The sequence below is a fragment of the Poecilia mexicana genome, unplaced genomic scaffold (genome assembly GCF_051168715.1).
Source record: "Poecilia mexicana isolate PSO_F unplaced genomic scaffold, ASM5116871v1 scaffold_1, whole genome shotgun sequence".
NCBI classification, from domain to species: Eukaryota; Metazoa; Chordata; class Actinopteri; order Cyprinodontiformes; family Poeciliidae; genus Poecilia; species Poecilia mexicana.
The window spans coordinates 5195377-5219462 of record NW_028263370.1 but is presented as its reverse complement, the minus strand read 5'-3'; the positions used below and the strand labels follow the sequence as shown (position 1 = coordinate 5219462).

Sequence of the window (24086 nt, the reverse complement as noted above, 5' to 3'; positions counted from 1 at the left end):
TACACGTAGACCCAGCAGCTGCGGCCAAATAAAGCTTCGATCCAAGCAGTTCAACAGGTGCCTGGTTCTCTTTGTGAGTGTGTGTGTGTGTGTGGGTGTGTGTGTGTGTGGGTGTGTGTCTGTGACGTAAGGAAGGTGACAATAAAGCAGCTGTGGCGTAATGTTCGCTCCAATTCTGTTGTTATTTTTCTTTTCTAAAATTAGTTTCTCCAGAGTTTGTGTTTCGTTCGTCTTTTGTGCACTCTTTGTTTGATCCTGCATTCGTCGATAGTCAGGCTGGCTAAAGGTAATCCAAGCTACTGCTAGACCTTGTGAAGAGGTGTTAGATGTATTCATTTAATAAAGAATTCTGTTTATTTATTAAATGTACAATTAAATAACAAGTCATTGTTTCCATTTATCGTGCGTTCATCTCAAAATAATTATGTAGGTATTAATATTTTCCAGCTTCTGTCACCTGTGGCAGTGTTGTCCCTGTCTGCAGAAGGACAGGTAGACATGAATGACGTGCTGCAACACAATTACATAAAGACACTTACTGATTTATGCTTTCAACACATAATTAACACAAATTTTGATCAAATATTTGCACATTCAGTTATTCCATGTTTTAACTTTTAAATAATTATTCATGAATGTTTATGTAATGTTTACATTTCCAATCTATTTTCCCTATTCAAATCACATTTATGAATATTTATTTAATCATCAATTGATGTTTTGAAATTTAAGTTTTTTCACCTAAAAGAAAATAACTGCCCAGAACAGTGAGATATGTATTCATATCATAAGTACAGCTCCTACTTAAATGTTTTCCAAGTTCATTTTTAAATTGTGTTTTGTAATTTAATTATAAATTTAAATGTATTATTGTTCCAATATTATTTAAATGATCATATGTAAATATTTATTTAATAAATTATGAATTTATTTGTTTAATTATGTCGCTTTTTACACTAATGAGAAAAAAACAAAGATTGAACCTTAAAAAAAACTAAATTAAATATTCAAAATATTTGACTTAAAGTGTCGCCCCGGGGGGCGATTTATGTTTTCGCATCCACCTGAATAATGTGCAGTTCCGCCACTGCAAGTGCATATAAATAAACGAGGATATCAGTAAAGGATAAATTATCACAGTAATTTTGATTAAAAAATTAATCTTCCCCAAACGTTGCTTTCTCTGCTACAGGTTTTCCTTCTTGCTTGGACAAAGACTTTGCGCCTCGTCAGTATTACCAATATGGCGTAGACCTTAAGTATTGTTTTTTTTTTTTTAATGATTGGTCCTACGTAATATTATTAATTTCTGAGAAAGTAGACTTTGACTTTTCATTATTTGCAGACCTTAGCGAATAAAGTTTTTTTTTTTAGGTTTCACGTTTTAAACTAAATTCCTAAAATAAAGGTTTTGATGATATTCTCATGTATTGAGATACACCTGTTATCCAAAACAATCACATCTTTGACAGGGGTGTCCATCCACGGTGAAGGTTACGTGTGACCTCGTGCTGTTTCTCATCAGCCAATCAGTGGTAGGAAGAGTTCCCGACCTTCCAGTCGCACTGTTTGAAACGTGGTGCGCGCGTGTGTGTGTGTGTGTGTGTGTGTGTGTGTGTGCTGCTTCATCAAAATGGCCCGCAAACAGGTTTCTAGACATGTCTGTTCGGGTTTCAGCCTAAAAGCTCTGACTGAGTGAGTTGTCATCGAGACGCACCTGTCCGTCACTGCGCCAGGTGAAACATTATTTAAAACCACGATGCCGCTGTTTTCGACTCTATTCAGAGTAAAACAAAAGTATTTCTAATATTTTTTTTTTCTTTTTGCGCATTCCCTCATTGAAAGAATCGTCGTACTTACAGTCTCGTGCCTTTTTTTTTTTTTTTCGCATGACTGAAGTGAAAATCGGGGCAGCGAGTTTGTGCATTGTTTCCATGAGCAGAGCATTGAGCCGGAATGATTTGATTTTATAAAACAGCAATTTTACACATAACACAGTAGGCTGCAGCTAAACAAAGAGGAGGCCTTTAAGCACAGACTCATGCGCAGGGCATCATCCACCCACTGACTCAGAGAACAATCAGCCCTCAGAGATAAATGCCAGGTTCTCCTCCTCCACGCCTTCATTTCTGCGTGAATGCTGTGGCTGGAGACACGGAGCCCCGAACGTGGACAGACAAGCAAAAGGAACTGGGATAGAGTTAAGTAAATGCATGTTTTCTGTGTTTTTCTGTAGCTGCCATCTTTTGTGCTCAGATTTATTTTTTTTTTTTTTTGTAATTATGAACCTTATGAAAGACCTCAATGTTATTTATGCATTATATCTGCAATAGCTGGTACTGAAAATGATTTTTGATGACTGCCGTAGTACTCAAGAGCTTGTATTAAGTGGCCATTACTTACACTGTTTTTGTAATTGCACAAAAACAGAATATAACCTAATGTATAAATTAGAATATAGTTAAAAAGGTAGTTTATTTGTTTACATTTTGAAAAAGGGAACTTTATACAGATGCTTTATTGACATGTTTCAGGCATTCATTTATTTTTATTTAGATTCAAATTTACTCTGATATGCCGCAAAATCCACAAAATCTTACCAAGTATGTTTGGTCTAGTTTCTAGTGCAGATATCTTAACACACTTGATATAAGACAAAACTAACTTACAAGTAACCTTTTAGCAAAATGTAGGAGCTTATTTTAAGTAAATAAATCCTTAATATTGATGAAGAAGTACTAGTTCCATTGGGAGATTATTTCACTTGCATAACCAGGCAAAACTGCCTTGTTATAAGTGATATAATATAAAATGGCTCTCTGGTTGGTGAGCAGTGATGGGTTCCTATGATTTTAGGCTGACATTTCAGACATTGGCTCATTCACTTATATGTTTTCCACCTAAGAGCAGATCATAGTTAAATATGTGGCTGTTTTTAAATACCTGCAGACTCTAATCACTCTGACTGGCTGAAATAAAATGAGTACACCCGTTTTCACGCTTTCCTCCCAAACACAGATGAGGCAGCAGGTGTGAGAGATCTCTCATGAGAGGTGTGTGGGCCTGTGAGCGTGACCGACTCAAACCGGGAAATGAGGACCACTCTTCCTTTGTGCAGAGGCGATGATGAAGCCTGTGGTCATCAGCGAAGCCTCAGCAGGGTGGGCTGGATGAAGAGGCTGCTGTGGCTCAGGTCCAATCACTGCGGGGGCATCCACATGGACACGGAGCCCGGAGTGTGGCTCAGGAGCTTCCAGCTGCTGGACACGGAGGGACAACATGAGGTAAGGCTGGATAAAGATGGTCTCCTTTGAAAACGGAGCATTATGGCTGGCTTCTTGACTTGGATGCTTTTGGATGGGGAATAGTTCAATAAAGGCAAAGTATCAACACATCTTCTCCCCTAACCTGCAGTTGAGACCTCGGTTTTTAGGTGGACAAGAGTTCGCCTTTACGATCCGGATCAGATCTCAATTATACATTCACATCTCCCCAAACGAACCAGACCGTTTCTAGACAAACGGACCGGAGTTCAGTTAAAACGGACTGAGCAAGGCTGATGTGAATGCACCTTATGTCATTATTTAAGAACCTGGTTATTAAAACTTGACTGGTTCTTGCCTTTCTGGACTTCATAGAAACACCAGTTTGTGCCGCTGGCAAGGGACAAAGTGACGTACCAATAACTGGACTTCTTATCCAGAAGGATCAGTGACCGAGATCTTTACCGCTGTGGACAGACTGAAGGGGTCATGAGTTTGGTTGTATGTTTTGTGGACTTGGAGAAAGCTTAAAGTTATTTTTGAGGAAGTATAGCTGGAGTACTGGACAGCAGGGGAGCTTTAAATGGTAATTAGGTCCATTTATGCCAAATCCAAGAGCGGTGTCCACAAAAAGCCAACTTGTTCCCAGTGTAGGTTGGCTTCTGCCAAGGCTGCACCTGGAGCTCTTCATGGAGGGGATCTGGTGGAAAGGAGAAAGGATTGTTTGGGAACCTCAGGATTTCATCACTGATTTTTAGCAGATAATGTGATTCTTAAAGGTTGGCAACTTTAAGGATTGAGCTTTAGCGTGCACCGCTGAAGGGTGAACCAGCTGGAAATTGGAGACGGATCCTTGAGGCCATGGTTGTTGTTCCTCAACATCTAAAGGCTCCAGTTTGGGAATATAAGAAGGTTGCCTCTCGGTAGAGGTTTTCCAGGCATGATACTCTGGACTAGTTGGGTCTAGAAAATGTGACTTACTTGCAATAGTATCTCTTTTAACTTTTCCTCATATTGTGTAGCGTTATTGGAGGCATAGTCATATTTCCTTTCAGTAGAGTCTGACTAGACTAGAAGGAAAAATTACTGTAAATGAAATGTCTGAACTGATGTGTAGTTGGTACAAATAAAGTTTTGTACCAAAAAGACTGCCAGTTTTTATATTTTGTACCAAATGTAAAAATTAGACAAGGTGAAAGAAAAGTGTAATAAATGTTCTTTACAAGTTTAACATAAAATAGAATAAAAAAGTTTTTGATTTTATCCTGGGTTATCACAAGGAACAGACGATTTGTAATGCAAATTCTTTCTTCTTTTTGTCATGGGACTTCCATTGTTTCATCACTTCATATAGTTTCAGGAAACGAATAAGGAAACACAATGTAGAAGATTTTCCAGGAAAGGTAGATTGCTGTTTTGTTTTAGCTGAAGGAAATACTGATTTAAAAAAATAATAAATATAAATATACATACATTATTATTATTATTAGTTAGAAAACTTTAACCAGTTTGGCTTCGAGATGAATGTTATAATGAAGAAAAAAAATTAAATACAAAAAAATAACCAGCACATTTATGACACGACCAGGATTTAAACATGTACTACTGCAGTCGATCCTATGAGGTGAAATTATTGACGACTCTGACACTAACAGGGACAAAGGAACATTGTTATTTTTTGGTACTGCACTTTCTTGGCATGTACCTGAGAGCAGACGGTAAAAATGATGAGAGGAGAGTTTGGCTCAGTGGGGATAGCTTGTGTTGTTCTACTGACAAGGCTTCTCTCTGAAATCGGTCAACATTTCTTTGGTTTTTGAAAAGTTATTCTTCAGAAACAAACAGTCCAGGTCATCAAGCAGAGACGGAAAGAGTTTGATGTTTTTCCCGCAGTCGTGCTCCGGCTTCTTGGCCCCCCACCACATCAACCCTTCATGTGTCTAATTTGAACTAATTGATGTCTCTCCTGCCACTCTTTTGTTTGGCCTTTGTGAATCGCTGAGGCTAGAGAAACGTGAGAGACAGAAACTCATTAGACAAACAAAACGCTCGTTATTCATCTTTTGACTTAATGAGCACCGGAACCCTGACCCCGATTAAAGTTCTGCTGATGCTGTACAGAGATTTGCTTTTATCACGAGTACGTCCACAAATCTGTGACGCAAGTGTTTACAATGTAATAAAAGGCACTAAATCTTCAAGTTTTCCCATGATGCTGTCCGTGGTGTGTCATACGAGTATTTTTAGAATCAGAACCGACCTGTTTGACGTGGTACTTTGTCTTGACCTCTTAAGGTGACAGGCAGGAATGTCAACAAGACTCTGCTTGGCATCTTTCTATTTTTATTAGCTTTCTTTCTCACCTGACTGCTGGCCCACAGTCAACTTCTTTGATGCATTTGATTAATTATCATTTATCTTTTATTTCTTTCTATGAATCATCTCTCTCCTGATTGTTAGACATAAATAATACATTAAGTACCTGGACCAAAAGTTGTAGGTCCAGTTTTGAGTCAAATATTTTTTTAAGGTGATATTGTTTTTACTTTTGCTTTTTGACTCAGTCATCAAATGTCAGTATTATTTAGCTTTCTACTTGCATGTTGATGTTTTTTTTTTTTTTTTTTACTTTTAAGTTTTCAAAAATTAACAAGTGAAACTAAGATCTCTATGGGAAATGATTTTTTAAAACAAAGGTGTTGATGGTAAAATAAAAGTAAAAGGCTAATAAAATGCATGTATGAATGAATAACTTTCTAACATAAAACATGTCAACTGCAGTCTAAACTCTCTACCAGCGGTTGGTGAAATTAAAATTAACACTTTATACAAAATAAAAGGGACAGCTGGACAAATTCACAAAACACAAGACTAAACGAAATCTGTCACTTCTGGGATACGGTTTGAAGTTGCTTACTATGGAATAAATAACAAGCCTTAATGTTTTAAATGACTTTAAAGTTTAAAATCTGTCTTATATTTTGTTTCTTTAGGTTTTGCTCCTGGGTTTAAATGACTATTTATTATCTTAGCATGAAAACAATGAAAGTTCTTTTAATTCTTGGAAAGTTGAAAGTTTAATGACTGATCCAAAGACAATTCAACGAACAGAATCGATACGTAATCAATAAGAATACAGCAAACCAATGAGAGTGTTTGTCACCGCTGTTGTAAAATCTACGCGCATGATTTACAGTCCGCCAGATGCATCATAGAAACCCAGCTGAATGATTTTAGCTTGTAAACAAAGTTAATCGCCACACTTCCCATTTTCAGTGACAGGATAAGTATCTATATATCTCAGCAGGAGGATGACGCTGTGCTTATGTCCAGCAGACATCCCGTAAGCTAGAGTTAGAGTAAGCATTTTTTGCTATTGGTTTCTTTTTTAGTAAATGGAATAAAATGTGGAAGTAGAGAATGTGTAAGAATATTTTTCATAAAGGAAGTCGTACTTTGTTTTGCTTCTAGTTTTCACTGTAAGACTTGGGGAAGTGGGGAATTCACATCACAACATAGTTGCTGAATTTTATGCAATCAAATGTTTAATATAGTAATTGCTGTGGATGCACAGAGTGTATGACAATTCTTATTTTGTCCTAATTTTCAGTAAGTTTTAGTTCACGCCTAGAACGTGTCCTCATCACCGCATGCCAGACTCACCTAAACCGACTGACTTTATTGCAGAAAAGTCTTGACTCCATTCTGAGCTCCCTTCTGCCCTGCTTTTAGTTTTTATTTAAAAAAATGTTTGTCCCATTTAAAAAACAATATCAGGTTCTAATTTAGTTTAGTGAATTCTAATATAAATTACATAGTTTGTAAGTTGAAAATGGAAGACAATAAATGCGTGAAACGAAAAAGTTGTTGAGTTAATTTCTTTTCTGTTTTTAATGAAGATTTTCACATATTCAAGTTGAAACCTGTGATTTTACATGTGATAAAATCTCTCTACTTGGCCTTCAAGCTCAATGGTTTTACTGAGGACTGCACTGTTCTGGACCAAGCTCTGTCATCACATCCCCTTTCCTGATGTTGGGGTCACAAGTCTGAGTGACCACTGGCAGAACCAAAGCTGCTTTTTTCTCTTATTTTTCTTCAAATATGTGGTTCTTCTTGCAGTTCTCCTGTTTTTTTCCAGAGCTTTTTATTTTTTTGTTTTGTTTTTGAGCATGGAGTATCTACTGAACAGTATGTTATACAACAGTAAAATAGGTTTTCCCTTTATTTTAAAAGTTGAATGAATTGATAGGTTTTGCTTTATTCCTTATTTAAAACTGACGTTTCAACAATTGAGGGGAATTACACCGTTATTCCTGGTACTTCAACTACTATTACCAGTTTGCTATCAGTATAATAATAGTCCTCCAAACAATGCCAGTATCTTCAGTGTCAACATCAGCACACCTGCTGCCATCTGCTCCTAACCGCTCATTGGTCAGCCTGCACTGACCCCGCCCACACCTGCTTCCTGGCTCCGCCCACCTCGTACAAAACGTTGTGTCAGACTTCTTCCTCCTCAGTATCCCACTGCTTTACGAAGAGTTGAACCCGTTGATTTATTTTTTGTTAGTTTTGATAAGATGGATGTTTTAAGTTTACTTCAAAGTCGAGTAAAGCGGCTCTATCCCTAACTACCCGCAGTTTACGTCGAGATTCAGGAGTAAAACTAAGAAGGATTTATTCACCGCATCTCCTGTCAAAACATGGGAAAATGGCAGTTATCGATGGTATGTAAATTTAACTTTAGCTGTTTGACCCAAACCAGGAATATTAATTGTGGTTTTTTTTATGTTGTTTTTCGTGGTGCGCATGTCGCTTCGTGTGAACCTGAGTGTTTCTGTTGACGTGCTGACAAACGCTTGCATTAACTTAACAGGGTTATAAATCACTGCACCGCCGTGCTTTGCGCTCTGGTTGCAACTTGTTGCATACTTTGCTTCTCTGTTACATGTGTGCCAAAATAAGACCTCATGTACAGCGACATGCTGCCAACCAGTGCTCATACGAAGCCATTAAAGCTTTTTGTTGTGAGTTGAATTATTTCATTTTATGGTCAGCCTTACGTTTTATTTAGTCAATATTTGTTAGAAAATATTACCTGATTATGTATATTATTGATAATTGGGGAACATATAGATATCAACTTGTCTCATTGGAGATTGTGTGTAGATGTGTTTTAAAATCACCAATCTAAAATAGCAAAAAGACAAGAAAAAAGGACTCAATTTGCCGCATTGCAACAGTTTTAGCCTCAACTTTGAAAAAGATCATGTGGAGCCTCACATTGCAGCCACAGAATCACTTCAGTACATTTTCTGTGAATTTTTATGCAATTAATCAACATAAAGTAGATATTTTCTACAGTCACTTAAAGCTTATTGTCTTTTTTTTAGGGGTTCCACCTCAATGCATCCCCACAGCATAATCCTGCCATGTTGAGAGAATAATGCAATGTGCAGTGAATGACGGCTTTGCATTTTGTTCCAAAGTTTTAATTTTGGTCCTGTTTAACCTTCTTTATACATTTAGTGTAACGGATGTAATGAAGTACAGTTTGTGCAAGGCTCCTGACAATATGCATTTGGAGATTTATTGTCAAAAAGCCTGTGGAGAATTCTGAAATACTTAATTTCAATGCATTCGATAAAATATTGTGATAAAATGTCCAGTCCATGTGGTTGGTGTAAGGTGAGACAGAGCCTGATGCAGTGCCCCGTTTAATTGAACCGATTCAGAGGAAATGAGCAGATCCTAACATGGGGAATCTAACGGTCTCTGTGTTTTTAAAAACACAAGCGGCGTCAATGAGCTGCTGAGTCACCGGTTACTTCCTGTCCTCTCGTAGCACTTAAAAGCTGCGTCAAGAAATGTTAAGAATGAAAATCATCCATGTACAGTTTCACCCGTATCCAGTTCCGAGTACAACTCTAAAGCAGCTGCACGTTTATGGAAAGTTTTTTTTTTTGTGCAAATTTTCCCTCAGTGTTTGTGTTGACTCAATTTTTTATTTATTTTTTTTGCTTTGCTGCAGGAACCGGTGCAGGAGTGGGGCGAGGAGGAGGAGGACGGGGCCATTTTCGGGATCACCCTTCGAAGGGAGCCCGCCCCGCCGGGCTCGGACTCCCCTGACCTCTCGCCGGCCTTCGGCTGCGTCCAGTACCACACGGTGAAGGTTCGCAGGCTGAAGGCCGCCACCTTGGAGCGCCTGGTGTCCCACCTGCTGGACGCGGAGCACCGGGAGCCCGACTTCATCCGGGTGTTCCTCTCCATGTACCGGGCCTTCACCTCCACCAGCGCCTTCATCGAGCTGCTGTTTCAGAGGTGAGCCTGTGGGCTTTCGCTGAACTGAGGCGGGCGCTAACGGAAGTCATGAGGGCCCAGTCAGCCGCTCTCCCGGCCGCCATATGAGCTCATTGTTGCTGCTTGATTTAGACTGATCTGTTTAACAGAAAACATTCGGCGTGCAGGAGGGAAGGAGAAAACAATAGCTTGACATTTTCTGCAAACCTACATTGTTTGTGAATAACAATTTATTCGTAAGCTGTCTGGAAAAGCATGAAATTTGATCAGAGTATTTTTCTAGCATACTGATGAAGAAAAGAAAAGAAAAATAAAACAATCAGCTTAAGGCTTTATTCCCCAACTCGATTGTTCAAAGGTCGTTCAGCCTTCCACCTTCGCTTTCTTCTGTTCCTCCATTGTTACGTTCTTTGCTGCTTTTATCATTTTTTTCTTCCTTTTATTCTTATTTTCTTGAATAATATCTCTTAGAGGAGGGTGATATAGAGTTAGAATTTCATCTCACCAGGGTTTAAACACCCTACTAGTTGCATTCAATATTTTCAAATTCGCCAATATTTGTGGAATAAATTATAGAGACAAGACTAAGAGTGCTGTAAAATACTGTCAGTTTTGTTTTAATGTCATTAATTGAAATTTATTGACAACAATAAACGATGCAGTGTTGCACACTCCGATGCCTCCCATGTCTTGTACCGCCCTTCCTCGCTTGTGCCCTTCTTTTCTTGCATCCTCCTTTCCTTCCTGGTGTCCAGTCTTTCCTTCTTTAATTGGGCTCTTCCTTAATTGTGCCTTGTGTTTTTCTTTCCTTTGTATCCTTTAATACTTTTTTTTAAGGCTTCTTAATATATAAATCGATCTTGGATTTTAATATTTCATATTTTAACCAGGAATAAAATCAGTAAGATCTCTTGGTGTTTCCATCTGGTGAATTATGTTTTATTTCAAAAGATTCCCCATGAATTTACAATTCTAAAAAAAAAAGTCGTGCCATAACAGGACCTCCTCTCGCCTGGAGCCGTGACGCAGAGATGTTCGCTGTATTTGCTTTCAAACTTTTCTGACACCGATTTATTTTTCCCAGCTTGTCCTAATTTTTAGGAAGGTCGTCGCTGCCGTCAAACGTTAGCGCGCCGTCTGCGTCAGAAGGGTTTACGACCTGCCAGACGCACGTATCAGTTTTCAACACGGACAGCAGCTTTAACAGCTTCCTCGCGTCCCGTCAGCTGCTCTAGGAACAAATCTCTGCTGGTTTCTAAGGCAGCTTTTATCGTCACGAGGTAAACAAAGCTTCCTGAGCTTTGTTGCATTGTGAGCGCTTCACGACTACACCCTCCACGCCCAGCGGCATACCTGGTTTGATTTTTTATTTATTTTTTCTCTTTCTCTGCTGGAATGTCTTAGAAAGAGCGTCGTACGTTTCAGCATATTTTGTCCTGAAGCGACTCCTAAAAGGCCTTCATTACGCTGCCTCACGGCTTTAAACAGCTGCTTGCTTTAATTGGCGCGCTGATGGATTTGTTATTCGTCAGACAGCCGCCCTCATTGGAGCTGTGCTGGTGGCGGCAGGCTTCCTGTAAGCTTCAGTGGACGAGGAGGTCGGGGCAAACTGGAAAAGGTGTCATCCCAACAGGATTCAATGCAGGATGTTCCATTTCTGTCATTAGATTATACAACTCTGCTGCTTACTCATGTTTGGTGTCAATTTTATTATAATTGTGAACTCTTAAAGATGGATTTACACTGTTTTTTTTTTTTGGAGTTGCTAAACAACTTTGTTCAAATTTCAGCAGTCTAGCTGCTGATAGAAGTTAAGTTTAAGAATTTAGTCGTGGAACCTGGTTTTTATAATTTTTTTTCAAAGCATAGGCGGTGAAATGGGCCCTCATCATGATGCAGCTACTGCCATGCTTGACAATGGGTCCAGTGGTCTTGGGTTTTAAATTCTCAGTCATTTGTGCTTAATGACACACCTGACCATTGTAGGTCAGGCGTGTCTTTCTAGGTCAGTCGTGGTCTTTTGAAACCAGCTTCACTGGTCTTCCTACATCTTATGGATTATGATAGATTATGCTCGGTTGGATTTCATTTCAGACATTTGGTTGGTGTTTCAGTGAGAGGATGATCCTAAACAAACATCCATTGTGGTTTTGGTGCAAAAAGGTTGTCGCTTGGATCTAACTGGGTTATAAATGGGTCAGATCCTTATACTGGGTAATTGCCTCATGCACAGTTTTCTTTCAAATTATCTAACCAAGTATGTGTTAAGAAGGCTCAAAAAGTTGGCATCAAACAGAAAAAAATCCTTTAATGAGTTGCAGGATCTGCTAAAATTTGGTTAAAAACTGAGCAAGGCTTTATTAAAAACTGGAAGTGAAGTGGAGAATCCTAAAAAAAATTGTGACTGGTGGTCATTAAAATGTTTGGTGAAAGCAAACAAAGGAGAAATAACAGAACTCAGGGCTGTACAAGCCTGTGCTGTGATCTAGGGTTCCTGTTGTAGGTCGGGTCCATGATGAGGTCAGCCGACTACCTGAGTAAATGACCAGGTTATATTCCAAGGTGACGTCTGTAATTGTGATGGAGTGGTTCAAGGAACAGGAGGCGTCTCTTTCTCGCATGGTTCGTCCACCAGAGTCCGAACCTGAAACGTCCCTGACCTCAAACCTTTTGAAGAAAGTTTGTAATAAACATCTGCTCAAAGCTTGTGAACTATTGCGTTTTATTGAGCTCCACTAGATCTTTTAAGAAGAAAAGTAAACCAACCCCCTCCAAAATGTGGCCAAGAATTTGATTAAGCAACTTACTAAGGGGTTCTTGTCCAAATATTAGTTGTGTAATTTGAGTCTGTATGAAAGATAATGGTTGAAAAACATCAATAAGACAGCAAAGTTCATCATGTGAGTGTTTGTGATTGTCTGATTGCCACCAAATACTATGCTGTAGTTTCCCATAAGCCATAATTTATCAGCGACGTGAGCGTTGCTCCACGTCTGTCGGTTTTTAAATCGTTTTCAATTACATATCGATGCCATAAACATCAGGCTCTTGTTGTAAAACTGCAGCTCGGTTTCTGCGAAGCAGACAACGCGGAGCGAAACGTTAGTTTTACCGCACCAATGTTTTACGGCTGGGTTATAAATCCCAGAGGAAGACGGGTCTCTGTTTGCTCTCTTTGCCAAGGCCAACGTCTCTGTGGGGACGGTGGAGTGTTGCAGGACATTTCCACAGGATGGACAGTCTGGCCGTTCAGCTGGAGCAGTCTCCGTTGTTTACAGGATGATTTCTGTCACCACTTAGCTGCTATGTGGTTTTTTTTCTTCTCTTTTCTTTTATCTGATGATGTGTTGATTTATAGTCCAGCTGATAAGTGGTACCGTTTCCCTTTCCCTTTAGAGACGAAGCGCTTACCAACTTGGACAACGCAGTCACTCTGCACAGGTGAGTTCAGTCCCAGCTATCATGGCCTCAACATCAGAGCTTCACCTGCACAAAACAAGCAGCCGTGACTTAATTTCTAAGCTTTACGTGTTTTCTTCCTCCCTCTGCTGCTCTTCAGTCCCGCTCTCCCGGTGGTCCGGCTGTGGTTGGAGGAACACAGCGCCGACTTCCAGGAGCCGCCTCAGTACCAGGCCCTGAGGCTGCTGTGTGTCCGCCTACGCCATCGACTCTGCTTCAGACGTTTGCTTCAGACTGCTGAGGCTTTGCTCAAAAGATTCCAGGAACAAGGTAGTGGCATGCAACAAAAAAAAGAAACAATCAGTCTTTGCACTTCACGTTCAGCTCAACTTTGTGTCGATCTATCTCACAAAATCCTAATAAATACACAGAGGTTTGTGGTTGCAAAGCGACAAAATCCAGACAAGGCTAAGGAGTAGGTTCTGCGAGGCCCTGCAGCGATCTGCTGATCATTCATTTCTCTCATTCACGTTGTGTTTTGACAGATTGCAGCCGCTCCGTGTCAGAACAGCTCAGCGTGTCCCTGCAGCGCTGCAGTCTCGGCGATGGAGGAGAAATGTCCTCTAAACTAGACAAACACAACTTCCTGGACTTCCCAGTTAGAGAAGTAGCGGAGCAGCTCACCAGATTGGACGCCGTATGTAACATGCGCACAAATCCGCAGTCTTTGGTGGAGTTTAGCTGATGGACTCATCTCTTACGACTTCTCCTTAATGTCCCCGCCAATCCTGCAGGAGCTGTTTGTCAAAGTGGAGCCGTTCCACTGCCTGGGCTGCATCTGGTCGCAGCGCGACAAGAAGGAAAACCGCAATCTGGCGCCGACGGTCCGAGCCACCATTTCCCAGTTCAACGCAGTGACCAACCGTGTCATCACTTCCCTCCTCTGCCCATCCTCACCCAGCCCATACACTTCCTCCCCCGTCTTGTCCCCGTCCTCGACCTCCACCTTTCTGCACACGTCTTCGGCTCCCGGCTCGCCTAGCGGCTCGCACGCCAGTCCGGTTCACAGGGCGCGCGTCATCGAGTGGTGGATCGCCATCGCACAGGTCAGGATCCAGACAAATCGCCGCAAAGTTCAACAACAAACCGTTTACGTTGACCCGCAGAGTGAGCAGCGTTGTTTCTCCGCAGGAATGCAGACAGCTGAAGAACTTCTCGTCTTTGAAAGCCATCCTGTCCGCCCTGCAGTCCAACGCCGTGCACCGCCTTAAGAGGACCTGGGCCGCCGTGAGCAGGTGTGCTGGTGTTTTCAGAAAGCTTCAGGATTATGACTCCGAGAATCTGGACTGACCTATGAATTGAACATTTCTTTTAGGGAAAGCACGACCGTCTTTGATCACCTGTGTGAGACGTTTCCCGACGAGAACTGCGTCTTCACAAACGGAGAGATTCTAGTCGAGGTAAACATGTTTTTCGTCCTCCTACATGTAAGAAACTTGGATTGAAACAAAAAGGAAACAAAAAGGAAGAATGAATCTGTTATAGATCCCTTTTCCCCTGAAGTTTCATTTATCAGAAAACCCTTATCTGACAATTATGACAACCACTGAAAAGTCGCACTCTAGTAACCTGGCATAAACTTCTCTGACGAAGTAAAACTGCTTGTGTTTGCAAGTAACTGGAGCAGAAAGTCCCGATTCTGGCCATGTAAAGAGAAACGATTCCTGCCGAGGATTTAGTTTGCTACAGAGCACCACAGCTGAATTTGTAAGGCGTTTGAGTTCGTTGCCCATTTTCTTCACTTGAACAAGAGGAAATACAACCAATCAGCTTCACTGATCACAATTTCATGCTGATTTCTGACATCTGGGTTTTGGTTTTTGCAAAGATTTTGGTTGACTCTGATTTATTTTTTAAGTGTCAAAATGAAAGAAAAGACAAAAATAACACTGAAAAGATTTTATTCTAGCGACCCCGTTGTGAAAAGTCAATGATTTATATCTTGAGTTGGTTGAGTGGTTGCCGTAATACAGCATTTTAAGCAGCCTTTTGCATCTTTTATTAGCGATTTTCAATTTTAGCACAGCTGGCATCAAAAGCGAGAAGTCTCTATGCTCATCCTGTTGGGAATGTAGATCTTTTCCTTAACTGGGAGGTTTCCAAAAGACTGAAGTATTTAAAAATCCAGGTTGATGCCTGATAAAATGGAGCAACTTTGCTGTAATACTTCCAGCTTTCCTGTTACAAGTTGAAAATGTTACCTTCTCGGCCTTGTGCAGCCTGAATGAACCGCGGCCATGTGTTGTAGAAAACGGTTTCCTTTTTAATAGCTTCTTAAATCTGTGCTCACTCTGATTTCATTTTAATCGTCTCACTGATGCTGAAAATGTCCGACTTTTGCATTTCTTTCCCTCAGTAACAACATCTACTCTGAAGAGTGTTATCAGTTCAGTCTGGCGCTGGTCTCGGATCGGCCACCAGTAGATTTCTTGGTGGCTCTCTAGTAAAATCTTAAAGATATATATGTATATGTATTAGAGATGTGCCGATCAGGTTTTTTCCTGCCGATACCGATACCGATCACCCATGATGGCCGATACACCGATACCGATCACCGATACCGATCACATAATTATTATTTATTTATTTTTTATCATAAACACTACCGGTTACATTATGTGGAAAAAGGAACCATGAATTCACCTTAATTTAGACAAAAACTTGTTTTTAATAACTTTTTCCAAGAAGAAAACTAAACAAAACAGGCATTGTGCAAATTGTACTGCTATTGGTAGTGCTATCTTTAACAGACTGAAAACATATGAAGGCATAAAACCTCTCAACATTGCCAAAAAGTTCAAGTATAAAACTTAACATTCAAAGGCAAATACAGGATCCATTACAATAAACAATCCAGAGTTACTGAATGAAAACTTCCTGTTAGCATGGCGGCTAGCTGATTACTGCTAGCTCTGATTGGCTGTTTCTGACTGAGCGGAGTAATTATGCAGGACAGGGAGGAGATCGATTATTTTTTCAGAGATTATTTGTCTCGTGTTAGGACAGCGAAAGTTTTAATATGTATGTAAAATGTATTTTTTTAAGTTAGATGCTGCAGCTTTAAGCAGAGGTTCGGTGTGAGAGTCACGAAATATTGCTATCTGTAGCGTAGCGGGGGTTCAACAGCGAGAGCAGAACCAGCGTCTTACATCGCAGCTCGAAGACTTAAATATTTTTGCGGGTTATTTGTTTAGCTTTCTGACCGTCATGCTAATCCGGGTGAGTGTTTTTAGCTGTGCGCTGCTTTACCTGCTATCTGATCCTCCGTATGTCTTTTTTACTGCAGTGAGCCTCGATGTAGCCAAACCCCGTCAAGTATGGCATTGTTTTTATGTCGTATTAGCTTCGTTGTGTTGATGCATTTTGACCTGCTTCAATTTTCCGCCAACACGCAAACCTCCCCATTCACTCAGTGCGTTATAGTTCCACATCGCTTAAGATTTGTTGTTGCGCGTTTGCGCAGAGTGAAGGAAAGAGGAGACCAGCTGCACAGGCAGGCTGGGAAATGAGAAGCAGGTGATCGGTATCGGTAAAAGAGACAATGATCGCCGATCACCGATCATGCACTTTTTCACGAAAATTGGCCCGATTATGATCGGTGACCGATCGATCGGCACACCTCTAATATGTATATATATATATATATATATATATATATATATATATATATATATATATATGTGTAAAGTAACTACCTCACCTTCTCATCTTCATCCAAAAATAGTTTTTTTTTTGCATAGTTTGTTTTGCTGGTCAAGCATTTACTAGAGCAAAACTCTGCAGGATGTAGTCTGCACTTCAGTCTGTAACCTCAGTTTGCTCTACTTTCCTCTAAAGATAATCTGTGAAAGACTAAAAAAAAGCATCTGAGGGCAATTTTATTACTATATTTGAATAAAAACAGACTCATTTTTAGAAAGTGATGTTGTCTTTTATAACATCTCTGTTTTCAGGGAAGCAGCATACATTTGCTTTGGTTTTAAACACCTCTTCATCATAAAGGTGTTTTTTTGTTTTTGTTTTTTTCTGTCTTTTCAATTTAAAAAATAACCACTGTCTTAAGATTTATTTTATGCTGGGATGCTTTGAAATAATATAGCTCTTATGATTGAGTGCTTATGTTCAATGTATTTCCAGGTTATTTTTAATTTTGATTAAAAATAGTCTCAATGAAAATCCCAGAGGTTTTTACACCTCGGCGTATTCATCTATAGAAACCCCGTGGGCCAACTGTGACTGGAAATATCCAGTTCAAAGCAAAGAAACTTCCAGTAGAACCAGTCCAGTCTGGAAGCAGCACAACAGGAAGGAATTGGGTGAAACTGCTCTGACTTGAGGAGTTTCATTTACCGTCTCGGTGCCGATGCTGAATCTGGGATTGCAACAAGTAAATGTCTAGCTCCTGCATGTTTTATTTAACGCCAAACAAAGCCTGCGTAAAGCAGAGCGAGCGGACATTTCTCTGAACCTGCAGCTTTCTTCAAAACATAATATCTGTTTGGTTGCCAGGTGGACTTTTTTTTTATTGCTCAAGGTGTTTCACACTTTGGATAACGTTTCACCTTTTCTTTTGTTACTGTGAGCAACAGCCGATAAGGATGTGTGTTTAGTGACTCTTGCAGTCGGATACTCCAGTTTTTATAAAACCAGCCCTCTAATGTTGCACAATGGCTGAAGCTAAACTGGTCATGTTGTGCCCTCCCACATCCCCAGCTCCACTCAGCCCTGCAGGAAACGGTTATATAACGCGTCCACTTGTTTGTTGTCGCCTCGCTTTGATTCACGAGCGTTGACACGGCTCCTGTCCTCTCTCTGCGAGAGAGGAGCCATGGTGAAAGCAGCGCCGCGCGTAGCTGTAAATCATGACTGCGTCTAGACCCGTGGTGAAAGGAAACCCCGCGATTTGCTCTGAAATCGCCTTTCACTTCCCAAATTTTAGTTCTGACCACTGAGATGGAATAAATGTGTCAGCTGGTAGAGAAACGTGTGACATAAAGTCCTTAATTGTCTCCCTGAATCATCAGATCCACTTCCCTTTAGCTGATTTGGTGTTTTAGCTGATCCTTCCTCCTCTTTTTGTGCTTGAAAATAGAAAATGTTTACAAGTTCAGCAGAAAGATAAAGGAATTAAAAAATGATTGCAGGCTGGTGGTTGTGGAAAATGTTTCGCATCATATTCAATGTTTCAGACAGAGTAGCAAGTTTAAAATACTTTTATTTTATGAAGAAATGAAAACCTCAGGTCAGAATATTTTATATTTCTAGTGTTTTTTTTTTTTTTTTTTTTCTATGTGCTTCATGCTTGGTGTTTGTTTTCCCCCTCAGAGCTTCAGCTGTGGCGTGGTGCCGTACCTGGGGACGTACCTGACGGTCCTCACCATGTTGGACACGGCGCTGTCCGACACTGTGGAGGTGGGTTCTTTACCTGCTCTTCTTTATGGTCCAATTCAGAGCTGTCTGGTCCCATTATAACTTTGGTTATTTTTTTTTTTACAGGGGAATCTCATCAACTTTGAGAAACGGAGACGGGTAAGTTCTGCCCCCTAGTGGCGCTTCATAGGAATATCTGATTGAACGAGCTGAAAGCATTGTGGTTCGCAGCACTCCTGCTTTAAGAGAATGGATCTATAATAGTAAAACTTTTCATTTATATTTTCAATTAAAATTGACTAAAAAGAGCTTCAGGGTCTGCAGACTTTGAGTGTGGATACCTCTGGCTTTTTATGACGTGTGCAGAATGTGATTTATTATCATCAGTTTTATATGTTTCATGGATTATTCAGTGTTTTTGAACTTTGCTTCCTTTAGGAGTACGAGATCCTCTCTCAGATCCGACAGCTGCAGGCTTTCTGCTCCCACTACAGCCTCTCGGTGAACTCTGACCTCACAGCCTGGCTCCAGGCTCACACTCCCCTCACGGAGCAGGAGAGGTAAAGCCAGGAAAACCACACGGTTTTGACGAAGGTTTCACCAAACCCTGCCATGTCTCATATTGTCTTCTTGTTTCCGTAGCTACGAGCGGTCTCGGGACTTGGAGCCTCCTGTTGACCCCTGCCCCAACTCTCCCAACTCTTGGAGCCGCCGCCTGCTGGCCAATAAGCTCGCTACGTAAGTTTTGAAAGATCAGCTGTCAAAACTCAAACGAGCTACAGGTTGCTGTCAGTTTTTTTTTTAGAGTAACTTTTTTATTGTTTGTTTTTTATGTGCAGGTTGCGAACATCACATTCGGATCAGATCAGCGTGTCGTCGTCTGGGTCCAGTGGTTCAGACCTGGAGGACCTCTCCACGCCTCAGCCTTTACCCTTCAGGCTCAAGCTGAAGGTAAAAGAGCCCCAAAGTGTCCAGACTCCTGCTTGGACTCCATTAAACTCAACGTTTTCTCCCTTGGCCCCAGTCTCTCCCAGGCTCGCTCCACAACGTAGCAGAGGACTTCTCCATGTCTTCCTCGTCCTCACCGAGCCTCTCCAGCTCGTCCTGCTGCTCCTCGCAGCCTGACCTCTCCTCTTCTTCTCTGACGCTCAGCCCAGAATCATCATCGTCGTCGTCTTCTTCTTCATCGCAGTCCACCTGCTCTCCTCAGGCCGTGCTGCCCCTCTACAACAAACAGATCGCAGACTCGTGCATCATCAGGGTCACGGTGGAGTGCGTCAGCAACGGAAACGTCTACAAGAGCATCCTGGTACGTTGGCCAAACTACTGGAGCTCTGCTTCAGTCAAAAAAAAAAAAAAAAAAATCTATTCTTGCTTTTATTCTGTTATGGTTGCAAGGACCACTCGATTTATAATTTACTTCAAAGTAATGAAATAAAATTGTTTAAAATTACTTAAAAAGTATTATTAATTTATTGTTGAGCAGCTTGAAGAAAATAAAGGAAAAAGGAATAATTAACTTTTTTATTTCTGTAAATTTTTCTGTATGAATAACAAATTAAGAATGAAATGAAGTTTATTACTGTTCTTGTAATAGTAGTGGACAATGTAATATTGTACATTAAAAACAATATTTAAAAATAATTGCAATATTTTCGGAATGCACCAATGTACAAATTTGGGCCGATGTTGATATCCGATATTAATATTGCTGCAGTTTCTGATATTTGCAGACTTTACATATATATTTCACTAATCTTTCAGCGCCCTAAAATAGAAACTGCCTCTCTGCTTCAGTTAAACTTCCCACAATTCTTTGCTGCATCAATCTCATGACCAACCTCCTTCACTCCAAAACCAAACGGCAAGATTGAAATAATGTTGGTCATTGATATCAACCCAGACTGATATTGATATGTTGAAAAGTAACTAGCACCAGCCAACATATTAGTGTAGATACATCATGCGTTCCTAATTTATTCATTCTGTAGTTGAAAATTAGACATTAAGATAATTAAGCTAATGTCAGGATTGAGTTTTGAATCCAGTAACTACATTGGAGAAATCTTCCCGTTTTCCGTGCAGCTGACCAGTCAGGACCACACGCCTCAGGTGATCCAGAGAGCTCTAGAGAAACACAACATGGAGGATTTCAGGAACAGCGACTTCGGCCTCTACCAGCTGCTCAACCACGGAAGAGGTAAACGTCTGCACTTCAATCTGTCTAGATAGCTAAAATATGTCTGCTTAGATCATGATTAATATTACAGGTATTGCGGTTTTGGTTCCTATCGGACCACTGTTCCCTTCTAAACTGTTAAACTGCTTGTATGAAAAGTATTGTTTTAATTGAATTAAATAGAAGAAAAACAAAAGTCTTGTTCAAAACTTTCTTGCTGCCAAAAAAAAAAAAAAAAACGGTAAAGATTTTCTGAGTCCGATCTAGACGGCACAGAACACGCCCAGCAACTCCTCACGTGTGATTTGTTTTCCTCAGAGCTTCACATTCCCGACAACGCCAACGTCTTCTACGCCATGTGCACCTCGGCCAACTACGACTTTGTGCTGCGGCAGCGCTGGAGGAGCCACGGGAAACAGTTTGGCTCCTTCTCCAGCCCCGGCGCTCGGCCCAGGGGCCGGCACGCCAAATGAACGACAAGCTTCTGCACAGGCCGAATACTTACTGACTGAGCGCATCGCCTCGTCGGCATCGGAAGCACCAAGACGCACCTGAGGCTCCTCCTCATTTCTGTTCATCGCCACAAAGACCGTCGGTGTGTCTGACTGAAGATTAACTCGGAGCAGCTCTCACTTTACCAGCAGAGCGAACGAAACCCTGCTCTGTGAGAGGAGAGATGACACCAGAACAGTCCAGATGCTCATCCAGGATTTCTCCATCTACCACAGTAGTGTAGGTTATTGGACGATAGTTGGATCTGAATCCCCAGCTGGAGGAAATCTTCAGCATTGACTCATCAGTGGAAACTCCTGAATGACTACAGAAGCATTTTTGCTTCACCCAGATAATCTGAAAGCGTAACAAGAGCTGCTGACTTTCACCGAGTTCGCACAGATCAAATGTAAAACCAGAGCATGTTTTTATATTTAAAACACTCCTTGCATACAGAGACATTGTCCTGAGAGTCGCTCATGAACATGCACACATCTTCTAGATGAAAATTGTAATATTTTATACAACCTAAATGTAATTTTAACTGTTTAAATTATTTAACACACTTCAGTATTCATGTGTCAGAGAAATGGCGGCACAATGTGCTGCAAAAGCACAAAAATATCAAGTTTTTTTTTTTGGTCTAGTTTCTAGTGCAAATATATTAGTCCACTTGAAGTAAGACAAAAACTAATCAACAAGTAACTTCAGCAAGATACAGAAGCTTGTTTTAAATCAATAATTCCTTAATATGGATGAGACAATACTGGTGCCACTGGTAGATTATTTCACTTATAACAAGAAAATGTCCCCATGTTATAACTAAAATAATTTCCCAGTGAAAATAGTACTTTTTTTAAATTAATGTTAAAGAATTAAAACAAACTCTTTTATATCTTACTGAAAAGTTTAAATTTTTCTTTTAAAGTGTACTAAGACATTTGCACTAGAAACTAGACAAAAAATAGTGTGTGAGAGTTTCTGTGAGAAAATGTTTGAGCTCGTTTTTGTCCTGTTACGATCTGACCTGTACTGATGAGGTACAGAAAGCGGAAAGATTTCCCCAGTAACAGCTACTCTGGTCCTTTTTAAAGCAAAACTGGAGTTATGAAGGATTTTTACGTTGATTTGAATTTTGTAAATGTGTCTCGGCCTTCCAAGCTGTAGGTTTCAGTCAGACTGCAGCGGTTTATCGAGCGCATGTAGGTTTGTTGCTAAAAGATTCCCGTCATGTGTAGGGTCTAACGAACACCTGGGTTAATATATGGAGGAGTTTGGTTTTCGATGTTTGTGCCTAAATCTGGCATAAAACCTTGATTTACTTCAGTTCTCATAAGCTTCGCCCATGTTTGTTTCAGTTTAAATGAAGAAAGTTTGTTTTTTTTCTGTAGTGATCAAATGAAGGAACATCCTGCAGATTTCAAGTGGTTTTGCTCTCTAACCTAGTTTGCATTGTGTAATTGTTTTGTTGAAATCTTTTTCTATATACTTTTTTTTTTGCTGATTCAGTGATGTAAGAAGCTGCTGGTCATTTGAAGGACGCAGTGTGACCCTCAGCTGCTTTGCCATTTCCGATCTGAAGGAAGGCTCTCGTATGTAAGAGGACGTGTTTCTGCATGTGACCCGAGTTCGAAAAGCTGCTGCGGTCTGAAGACGTTCGGCCGAAGCTTTGACGACTAAAGAGCTGAAATGTGCAGCAAAGAAGAAATCGACGACTTGTTCCTCCATTCGTTGTGCCAGTATTATGTTCATGCATTTGACTTACTTGTATTGTCACTTTATAAACATGTTTTTATTATTTTTTTAAGAGATGTTATATTTTTGTTTAATCCAAGTACATGATGTATATATTTAGTATTATATATTCACTAATAAAGCAAGTCTACAGTTTTACGCTTTGTTTTTCATATTTGTGACATCGGGTGCGCACACCTTGATATTTGGTTGAAGCGCATTTAAAATCACTTTCATTGTTTAGCTTTCCAGCCAAAAGTTCTTCAAATCTTACAGATGATCATGTTTCCTGTCCCTCCTCAGGTGACCTTACAGATCTGGTGAAACCGTTCAAAAATATATGTTATTCATTTTGGCTAAGAATTAATGTTTAGTTTATTTATCCTCTTTGTTTCTTGTTTAAAGAGTTACAGTTTCCAAGGGTTTCTATCAGCACTTAACAGATTATTCAGAAAAATTACTGTAAGGAATAATTAGCTCAAAAGTTAGCGAATTTACTGTTAAATCTTTACTGTTGAATCTCGAAACGGCATTAAACTCTTATATCTGACCGCTAGATGGCGACAGATCCAACACAAAGATCGCATTCTGGTTTGTTTATTCCTAAAGTGAGCTCCTCCTCCTCTTTCTTCTTTTTTTCCCCCATCTTCCGTGTAAGACTGTTTATGAGAAAATAAAATATTTATTTAAAATAGGTAAATTATAATTTAGGGGTTGTATAAATTATAATTGCATGTTTGCTTTAAAACCATGCAGCGTTAGGAAAAAGTTTTGTTTTGTTTATGGACCCGACCTATATATAAAAAAAGAGAAGTTCAGACAAAAAAAGCAATTTAAAAAGCATTTCCATAAAATGTAGTGAATGTTTGTTTTCAGTTACAGATTCTTTGTTGATTAGATTTTTCTAGTTAATATTATCTAAGTAAAATAATCATCTTGTATTGAAAGAGAGGGACGATGTTTACTGCAAAGGAGAAAATCAAGTCTAACAGCAGGATCAGATATAAAGGGTCACATGAAAAGTTATTAAAGCGTTAAAACGATATGTAAAAACAACAAGCTTAACAATAACTACAGTAGTTAGAATAATGTACTGTACAAATAGAAATATCACACACACATGATCCAAGAAATATACAATTACTTTGTAAAAGTGTACTTGATGTACATTTGACATAAAATACTGTTCACAACACAGCATAGTGCAGAAATCAGATCTTTTTCTACACTCTCTTACTTGCCCTTCTTTTATTATATAAAAGTATCTGTGTAAGAACATATTGTTT

The 24086-nt window shown here is 40.0% G+C and overlaps 1 protein-coding gene across 3 annotated transcripts; it reads left to right on the top strand.

Moving 5' to 3' along the window:
• Window positions 1–1278: 1278 nt before the first annotated feature.
• rgl3a (ral guanine nucleotide dissociation stimulator-like 3a) lies at window positions 1279–22959 on the top strand. 3 transcript variants are annotated; one of them, XM_015008675.2, is made up of 17 exons: window positions 1279–2200; window positions 3019–3284; window positions 9298–9587; window positions 12963–13007; window positions 13126–13295; window positions 13511–13662; window positions 13760–14071; window positions 14157–14260; window positions 14341–14425; window positions 18351–18437; window positions 18522–18554; window positions 18834–18955; window positions 19038–19133; window positions 19235–19346; window positions 19420–19704; window positions 20481–20595; window positions 20893–22959. In XM_015008675.2, exons 2-17 carry the CDS (start codon window positions 3093–3095, stop codon window positions 21045–21047), a joined length of 2355 nt encoding a protein of 784 aa, XP_014864161.2. In that variant the 5' UTR covers window positions 1279–2200; window positions 3019–3092; the 3' UTR covers window positions 21048–22959. The 3 variants fall into 3 exon arrangements, with proteins under 3 accessions (XP_014864161.2, XP_087869376.1, XP_014864162.2); XM_088013250.1 differs by having other exon boundaries at window positions 1279–3284; XM_015008676.2 differs by lacking the exons at window positions 1279–2200; window positions 3019–3284 and adding an exon at window positions 7241–7993.
• The last annotated feature ends 1127 nt before the right edge of the window (window positions 22960–24086 follow it).